The sequence below is a fragment of the Triticum dicoccoides genome, chromosome 5A (assembly GCF_002162155.2).
Source record: "Triticum dicoccoides isolate Atlit2015 ecotype Zavitan chromosome 5A, WEW_v2.0, whole genome shotgun sequence".
Classification (NCBI taxonomy): Eukaryota; Viridiplantae; Streptophyta; class Magnoliopsida; order Poales; family Poaceae; genus Triticum; species Triticum dicoccoides.
Window position 1 is genome coordinate 249,705,511 of NC_041388.1, and position 9,559 is coordinate 249,715,069.

Consider the following 9,559-nt stretch of genomic DNA (forward strand, 5'->3'; position numbering starts at 1 on the left):
GCTGCCCTTGGATGACTCTGGTTGGTCTCTGCCACGCTTGGTGTCTGGTTCCTCTACAAGCATGACTTCTCCCTTGCGCTTCACGTCCTTGGCCTTGGCTATCTTCTCCTCTGGGTCCGCAGCAAGGAGCTTGAGGAGGGAAAGGTGCCCCTCCTCAGCTCTAGCACACTTGGTCGCGATGTTGAACAACTCCAGGGTCGTGCACAGCTCCTCATGGATGGAGAGCTCCTCCTTTGTCTTGACATCCCGGACGCCATCAGAGAACGCATAGATGATGGCCTCGTCGGTCACCTCGGGGATCTTGATCCGTGCGTTGTTCAAGCACTGAATGTACTTCTGCAGGGTCTCTCCTGGTTGTTGCTTGATGCAGCGCAGGTCGCCCGTGACCAGTGGGCGGTCGCGAGTGCCCTGGAAGTTGGCGATGAAGCGGGTGCGCATTTCGTCCCAGGAGGAGATTGAGACCGGAGGCAGGTTCAGGAACCAGGAGCGTGCGCCTTCCTTGAGAGCCATGGGAAACCCGTTCGCCATGACCTTCTCATCGCCGTTGGCCGCTTAGATGCTCAGCTCATAGAGCTGCAAGAACTCTTCGGGGTCGGGGGTGCCGTCGTAGCGAGGAGGCAGATCTGGCTTGAACTTGCCCGGCCAGGCGACGCTGCGCAGCTCGGGGGTGAAAGCGCGGCAGCCAGCTGTGGTCACTAGGACCCGCCTTGGGGGTGGAGCTTGGTCTTGATGGGGTCTGTGCCCTGCCGCTACAGATGGCACGCGGACTTGCCGCAGCAGTCAGTCCTAGCTTGGTGGCACGAGGAGCGGGGGAGCGTTTTGTTGCGGTCGAAGGACTTCTTGATAGCTTCTCTATGCACGCGCGGGTGCTGGACGTGGCGGGTCGCGTCATGGAGCCGCATGTCTTGGCGCTAGGGCGCCGTCTTGGGGCTGAGGTGGCGGAGGCGCTCCGTGAGCTACTTCGCCCGTAGCTGGCGGAGGGCGAGGCGGAGAGAGGGATGGCGCAGGGGAGCCCCCTGCGGCGCGGATAAGCTCGGCGATGCGGTCGAGCCAGTCCTCGTAGAGGTCATTGACCGGACGGTAGCGCAGGAGCTCGTGCGCCATGAGGAGCGCAGCCCGTGCATCCATGGGAGGGCGACGTGCATGGGAAGAGAACCGACCGGGGTCAGCAATGGAGTGGCGGTGCGGCCGTCCCGCCGCATCGAGGGATACAACGAGGATGCTTGCTACTCGTTCCCCTCCGGGCCGGTGGCGGCGTTGGCGGCAGGCGACGGGGAACGACGAGGTGGCCCGCCGACGGAAGCCATCTGAGCAACATGGGCGGCGAGGGAAGCCTGACGCTCGGCACGAGCGCGGCACACATCTGCCATGGAGACGGCGAAGCAACGGAGCACGGAGCGACGGAAGCAAGCTTCGGTGCACCCCTACGTGGCGCGCCAAGTGTCGGATCACGGGTTCCAGCAAACCCTTAAGGTTCGAACACCGGGGTGCGCGCGAAGGTTTTCTCCCTATCGATCCACGCCCTAGCTCTCTAAGATCTCGCAGATGAACTCAACTAACTTAGAACATAGAAAGACACAAGATATATACTGGTTCGGGCCACCGTTGTGGTGTAATACCCTACTCCAGTGTGGTGGTGGATTTCCTCTTGGGCTGATGAAGAATAGTTAGAAGGGGAAGGACAGCCTCCTGAGGTTGAGGTGTTCTTGTGCTTGGTGAATTTGTGTGGGTGAGATGACCTTGGATCTGCTTCCGACTTGTGATTAGGTCGATCCTCTCCCGTCTCCCTCGTCTCTCTCGTCCCTCTCTCTGTGGTGGCTAGTTCTACTTATATAGGCCCTGGTCCTCTCCCCAAATATTGCACGGAAGGGAGCCAACAACGGCCGATTCGAAAGGGGACAACTAGTACAAGTTATCCTCACAAAAGGTGGTCTTCGCCTGCCAAAGTCTCTGGTGATGACGCCGTCTTGGGCTCCATGGTGACCTCCGTCCTGCCGTCCTTCTGGTCTTGGTCTCATTGCACCAATATGGAAATCTTTGCTTGATGCCTTGGTACTCCGCGTCTGGGCTTGCCCCCTTGGCACCAAAGAGGAAACAAGGACACTACGCGCGCTGGCGCCCGCCTGGTCTCGATCGTCTTGGCTCACGTTACGAGGACCTCGCGAGGTTTGCCCTGCCTTGATCTCTCCGCCCCTCATGAGCCTTCCTGGCGAGGCCGCTCCTGAGGAGGTCTTGCGTCGTCCGCCTCGCGAGGCTTGGCCCCTCGCGAGGGTCTTGAATGCCTTGTCGATGAAGATGGGCCGTACAGACCTACCAGCCCATCCACGCCGTCGCCGCAGGCAGGCAAGTCTGGGGACCCCCGTTCCCAGGACGCCGAAAGGATCGATATAGCGGGGCGGATTAACTGTCCGGCTCCGCTACCCGAAGACCAAGAAACCCCACTTATGACGAAAATGGTGTTTCCGGCGCCTTATGAGGTGCCGGAGAAGAAGGCCAATAAAACGGCCAAAGTGGCCAGGAGTGGCCTTCGTTGAAAAGGTGCTTTGGACGTGACGTCCGGAGACGTGACTCCCTCTTCATCCGCCGAAGACGATGATGAAGAGGAGGAAGAAAACGACTCCCCCCCTGAGGAGGGAAGGGAGAATAGGGGGGCCTCCCCAACTCTGGAGGCGAAGGCGCCCAAGAGGGGGAAGGGCTCCCTCGCGGATAACTCCGCGTGGGATGTTGATAGCAGTCCGGAGCGACCCCCCCGAACCAAACCTCAGGCTGCCTCGTAAGTACCTTATGTACATCCAAATGTCTGGCCTTTCCATTTTGTGATATTAATATTTATATTATGCCGTCATGGGACAGCTCCCTGTGATCATCGACAAAGGGTTTGCTAGATTCAAAGGAGATGACCAGCATGTCACCGCCGCCCGCTCACTCCCCCAAGGCCAAGGACGAAGCGGAGGTGTTGTCCCTAAGGACTTTCCCGGGCCGAGGAGAGGCTTAGGAGGCACCAAAAGGTGATTCCTCGATCGCCGGACATCAGCAGGAGCCAATCCCCATGGAGATTAGTGGTGAGGAGGGTCGTGTTCAGTCCGTCTCTCAGCCGGATTCGATTTCGGAGACCAATGTGGCTCCCGAATCTGGCACGCAACCTCCTTCGAAAGAAGGGGGTATGCGTATTCCGCCGGTGACCCCTGTCCAACCCGAGGCACCGGATAATCTGCTAGAAGCGCTGCGAGGCGCTTCCATTGTGGATGAGCACCGTGTCCTTATGGGCACGATAATCGAGAAGGTTCAGTCCGCCAAAAGCGGACTGACCAAAGTGTGCGCTAGCCTTTTAACAGGCTTTGAGGTAAGTAATGTAATTGTAGAGAGGATATCACAGTGTAGATAGTTGCCCCGAATGCTCTGTTCGGTGTCCAGAAAGGAAAAGCCGAACGGAGGATCAAAATAATTTTGTAGGAGTCTAACATAAGATGTCTATGTGAATAAGTAGGCGTCGCTGCTGGCTGCTGCCGCTCATACTGCGGAGGTCTCCAGACTGAAGCAGAACCTGGAACGGGCCGAGAAAGAGCTCGACCTTGTAAAGAAGCAGCTGGAGGACAGCCAAGGTATGCAGTAACCTGCGTGTATATTTAGGAGGTATGAATGGTTCGTGCTGACTGAGGTGCCATGAACTTTATTAGGGGCCACGACCGAGGTGGCAGTCCTCAAGAAGGCGTTAGACGAGGCGGAGGACAAAGCGACCAAGGAACGCGTCGTGCGCGAGAAGCACGAGGCCCGAATCAGCGAGGTCCAGCAAGAGCTCCAGGACGCCATCAAGAAGTACGAGTCCCTGGAGCGTGATTCTAAGACGCAAGGGTCCGAACTTGCAAAGGCCCGCCAGAGCGCACAAGATGCCTGAGCCGAAGCCGAGAGTGTCCTTCAGGAAATCCAGGCGGCCAAGAAGATCGTCGCGGGTAAGGCTTTCGTTATGCAAAGCAAGTCTGCGAAGGAAGCGTTCCTTTTACTTACCCGAATTTGGAGCTCTCCAGGGGCGTTTACCCACGTAGCGTAGCGGATGCTGCCGAGTTCTATCGGGCCGAAGAAGGGAGTTCTACAGAGAAGCTGTTCTGGTCTCAATACCTTGGACCCAAACATCCGGTGCCCTTCAGCGACCAGCTGAAATAGTTGGTCGAGTTGCACAAGGCGGCCGAGCTAGCCATGAAGGGCCTAATAGTCTGACTATGGCCTGCCGAGCCTATGCCTAGCAGCTACTTCGGACTGGTGAAGCGGCTTGTGGGTGCCTGCCAACGGCTTGAAGTTATAAAGCGGTCGGTCTGCATCGAAGGTGCACGGATGGCCTTTTCCCGCGTCAAGATGCACTGGGCGAAGATGGATGCTAAGAAGCTAATGACCGAGGGGCAGCCTGAGGGCAAGGAGCACCGCCGACCCGAGTTATATTTTGATGGTGCCCTAGAGGGATCCCGCCTTGTGGCGGAGCAATGTACGAAGGATGTTATATTTCCATGAAAACATTCGTATTATCCTGTCCTGTAATATGGAACAATGATGTTATGTGATATAATGCTTGTGATTTTAAATTTTTACCTCTTGTGAGGCCGTTTGCGAAATCTGAGGGTTGACCAGTCGTCTGCTTCTACCCCCACGTAGATAGTACGGGGGTGTTCGGGATAAATCTAAACACTCTTTACTCCATATTCTGGTCCTTAAAGGAGGTGTTTAGCGCAACGAACAAGGCAATCAGACTATACGGCCGTTATCGCCCTCACTTAGCCATAGGAGTTTGACAATGAGAATTTTGGCGAAGCCCCTGGTATTCGGAAGGCCAAACAGGGGGCGCTATACACACTTGATCGGATAAAAACCGATTCCTCGTGTAAAGCGGAAAAAATCTCTAAGGATTTGAAACCTCTCGAACAGCTGACCAGCTCTCGCTGCATCATGACAGTCAGTTTTCGGCTTTCTCTACTGAGGTGCTCGTCTGGAAGAACCGGGACACAATCGCAGTAGTTCTCCCTTTACTACCCTAGCCGATATAGTGGAACATAAGGTAGTAAGCACAGGAGCCGGGCAACCCAACTATTGACCAAAGACATGATTCAGAGCCGATGCATATAATGCTATAAGTTTGGGGTGCCGAATTGTACTGTAAAAATTGTTCAGACTTTGTTGCCGTATTGCGGGGCGCGATTGTAATGCCCCGAGACCGATGTGCCAGTTGTCTCCCAGTTATTCGCCCTCGTTGCCATGTCTTTTGCTTGCGTGTTGCATCTTGTCATGTCATCATGTGCATTGCATCATCATGTTTTCGAAACTTGCATTAGTCCGAGTTCCCCCAGTTTCGTCCGTTGTCCGTTCTGAGCCCAGACTCACTTGCACGCGCCCGCAGCATGTCCGAAATATTATTTTATAAGTGGCCGAAAAATGTTCTTGGAATGGGATGAGAGTTGGCGTGTGGTATTATTATAGTGTAGATAGACCGCCTGTCAAGTTTCATTGCATTCGGAGTTCGTTTGATAGCCCAACCGTTAAACTATAGCGGCAATATAGCCGGTCTATCGTCGGATATTTTCGGTCTCCGGAAACAGTCGCCGGGCCTCCCTCTCTTCTCTTCTCTCAGCTCGAGACCGTCTACACAGCCCACTACCTACCGCCAGATCCAACCTAAGCTCTCTCGTCATCCCGCGGCCCTCCTCGCGCGCGCGACCGATAGATGTCCCGGACCCGACCCAGACTAATGTTACCGTTGTGTCCGGAACATCCCCAAACATCTACAAAATATCACCGTTTTCTTATTTAGGATCCCAAGCCTATTTTTCCCGACCACCCGATTACGATCGAAGGGACGGATTAGCCCCTACCCAAAAATCCCATGCTATATATATAGGTCCAACCCTAACTTCTAGGGAGTTTGTCCCATCCATCCCCTGCCCGCCGCCACCTACCTACCTTCTCCCTCGGGATCTGTCTGATCCATTCACCAACCACATCCAGCCCGAAGCTGCCTCCTCCTTCCTCGCGGTTGAACCCGAGGCGCCCCTGCGCCGTGCTCCTCCCTTGCCCGAGTCTCTGCCACGTACAGCGCCCGACGCCGGCGGGCTGCAGCAGCAGCTCCCGCATCCCCGACTCCCGAGCACCTCCCCCCTCGTCGTCTCAGGACCCGCCATGGAAACCCCATCGCCTCGCCAAGTACCTCGCGGGAGAGCACCTCCATGGAGCCGAGGAGCTCCTGCATGTTGTCTCCGCCCCGGCGCACCTTGCCTCTGCCGTCTCTAGCACCCTGCCGGCGAGCACAACCGCTAAAGCTGCTTCGTCCCCTCGCCATCGAGCATCAGCAGGCCGCCGCACCTCCCCTGTGTCTCCCCTCCCTCTCTGTTTGTCTGCAGAACGAGCCCAACCGCCGAGATCGAGCTGCCACGCTGGGTCCGAGGTGGATCCATCCGGCCTCGCCGTTCTCCTAGCCTCGCCCGCATCAGTTTCCGCCGGATCCTGGCCATTCGTTCATCGGTCAGCAAGCTCCTCGCGTCGCCTTTGTTTCCTCCCCAATTTCTTTCTCCCTCTGAAATCTTCTCTGCGTTTGACTAGGGAAAATGCGCCGCCCCCTTCAGTTTCGCCCGCGCGCCACCTCGCCGGTGGACGTGGTCCCCTGTCCCACCTGAAGCCATCGCAGTCGGCTTCGGTCTCTGCATCGAGCAGAGAAGGGCGACGCCTGCTGCCTCGTGCCTCCTCGTCGCTTGCGTGGGCTGCAAGAGCGCCAAGGCCCAGCGCATCTCCGGCCCAGCTTGCCCTCTGTTGGCCTCCTCCTCCCCACCAGCCGAGTTGAAGCCCGTGGTGAGACAGCCCAGCGTCAACAATTTCGGCCCGTAGATGTTTTTTTCCAGTTATGTGAATTTGTCTAATATCCAGGAGTTTGCCTATTTTACAGAAAGCCCCCTAAACAACATGCATATAATAACTCACAAACGATGCATCATATTAAAATGATTTATATATGAAAGTTGCTTAGAATTTTGTGTAGTTTCATAATATGTCATTTCCATCCATGTTTAAAATGCTTAAAATGATGTTTGCTTTAATTTGCTCCTATGCCATGATAAAATGTTTTAATTCATAACTAAATAACCGTAGCTCGGTTTTAAATAATCTTTATATGTAAATGGGGTAGAAAAATGCCTAGTTTAACATGGTAGCATCACTTTGCATGTTTAACAAATCTAAAATTATGTTTAGGGCAGAACAGTACCATAACCAAAAATATGCACATGAGGATTTTTCCGGACTTGTTGCTTGTTGTTCCGGCCTCATTTAAACTTGTCTAGATTAGGTAGTTTTATTATGCTTCTCCTCTTGCCATGTTTAACAACATTTAATATTGTTGAGTACCTAAACGAGAGAGAACTAAATAACTCATGTGGTGTTTTCTTCAATATGCAACTCCGTTGCATATTAAGCTCCATTTAATTTGTAGGATTGCTTGTGCTCTTTGCCATGCCATGCGTATTAAACCGGACATGCATCATACTTGGTTGTGCATCATGTCATGCTTATGTGGTGGTTGTTTACTATGTTGTTTGCTTCTTTCCGGTGTTGCTTCTTCGGGTTGGTTCCGGTAACGTCGTGTTGTGAGGATTCGTTCGTCTACGTCCGCTTTGTCTTCTTCATGGGCTCGTTCTTCTTCCTTGCGGGACCTCAGGCAAGATGACCATACCCTCGAAATCACTTCTATCTTTTCTTGCTAGTTTCTCGCTCTTTTGCTATGCCTATGCTGCGATACCTATATTGTTGAACCAAGCCTCTAACCCACCTTGTCCTAGCAAACCGTTGTTTGGCTATGTTATCGCTTTGCTCAGCCCCTCTTATAGCGTTGTTAGTTGCAGGTGAAGATTGAAGTTTGTTCCTTGTTGGAACATGGAGATGTTGTTCCTTGTTGGAACATGTTTACTTGTTGGGATATCACAATATCTCTTATTTAATTAATGCTTGGTAAAGGGTGGAAGGCTTGGCCTTATGCCTAGTGTTTTGTTTCACTCTTTCCGCCCTAGTTTCCGTCATATCGGTGTTATGTTCCCGGATTTTGCGTTCCTTACGCGGTTGGGTGATAATGGGAACCCCTTGACAGTTCATCTTGAATAAAACTCTTCCAGCAAGGCCCAACATTGGTTTTACCATTCGCCACCTAGCCTTTTTCTTTCCCTTGGGTAGGCCTGCCCAAGGGTCATCTTTATTTTAACCCCCCCGGGCCAGTGCTTCTCTAAGTGTTGGTCCAACTGAGCGATGTCCGGAGCTACCAGGGGCACTCTGGGCTGGCCCACCCGACGTCTTGCTCATTCGGTGTGCCCTGAGAACGAGATATGTGCAGCTCCTATCGGGATATGTCGGCACATCTGGGTGGCTTTACTGGTCTTGTTTTACCATTGTCAAAATGTCTTGTAACCGGGATTCTGAGTCTGATCGGGCCTTCCTGCTAGAAGGAATATCCTTCGTTGACCGTGAGAGCTTGTGATGGGCTAAGTTGGGACACCCTGCAGGGATTTGAACTTTCGAAAGACGTGCCCGCGTTATGGGCAGATGGGAATTTGTTAACGTCTGGTTATAGAAAACCTGAAGTTGACCTTAATTAAAATGCTTCAACCGCATGTGTAACCGTGATGGTCTCTTTCCGGCGGAGTCCGGGAAGTGAACACGATGTTGGAGTAATGCTTGAGGTAGGTTGTTCTAGGATCACTTCTTGATCATAGTTGTTCGACCGTGCTTTTGCCTTCTCTTCTCGCTCTCATATGCGTATGTTTTAGCCACCATATATGCTAGTCGCCTGCTGCAGCTCCTCCTCATACCTTTTACCTTACCTATAAGCTTAAATAGTCTTGATCGCGAGGGTGTGAGATTGCTGAGTCCCCGTGACTCACAGATACTTCCAAAACCAGCTTGTAGGTGCCGTTGAACCGTGCAGATGACGCAACCAAGCTCAAGGAGGAGCTAGATGAAGATCTTGTCCTTTGTTTTGTTTCGTTCTAGTTGATCAGTAGTGGAGCCCAGTTGGGGTCGACCGGGGATCTGTGTAGCATTTGGGGTAGTCTTCTTTTATTTTGGCTCCGTAGTCGGGCCTTGATTGTATCTGGTTGATGTAATGCTTTATTCATGTAATTGTGTGAAGTGGCGATTGTAAGCCAACTATGTATCTCTTTCCCTTATGTATTACATGGGTTGTGTGAAGATTACCTCACTTGCGACATTGCTTTCAATGCGGTTATGCCTCTAAGTCGTGCTTCGACACGTGGGAGATATAGCTGCATCGAGGGCGTTACAAGTTGGTAATCAGAGCCTTCCCCGACCTTAGGAGCCCCCACTGCTTGATCGTTTTTAGCAGCCATTGTTGAGTCTAGAAAAATGTTTTGAGTCATTTAGGAATTATATATCGGAGAGTTTAGGAATTCTTTTTACTCCCCAGTCCCTTCATTGCTCTGGTAAGGCATCCTGACATAGAGTTTTGAATTTTCTCTTCTCAAATTTCACTAAATTGTTTTAGGATCACGCGGGTATCTTGGAATCGTTCCGATGGTTTCGT

At 52.9% G+C, this 9,559-nt stretch overlaps 1 protein-coding gene across 1 annotated transcript; it reads left to right on the forward strand.

Annotated features, from left to right (window-relative positions):
• The first annotated feature begins 213 nt into the window (after window positions 1-213).
• Window positions 214-7,054, forward strand: LOC119299393 (protein transport protein sec31-like). Its single transcript, XM_037576625.1, has 3 exons — window positions 214-343; window positions 5,901-6,501; window positions 6,580-7,054. The coding sequence occupies exons 1-3, from the start codon at window positions 214-216 to the stop codon at window positions 6,815-6,817; spliced, it is 969 nt and encodes a 322-aa protein (XP_037432522.1). The 3' UTR covers window positions 6,818-7,054.
• Window positions 7,055-9,559: the final 2,505 nt, after the last annotated feature.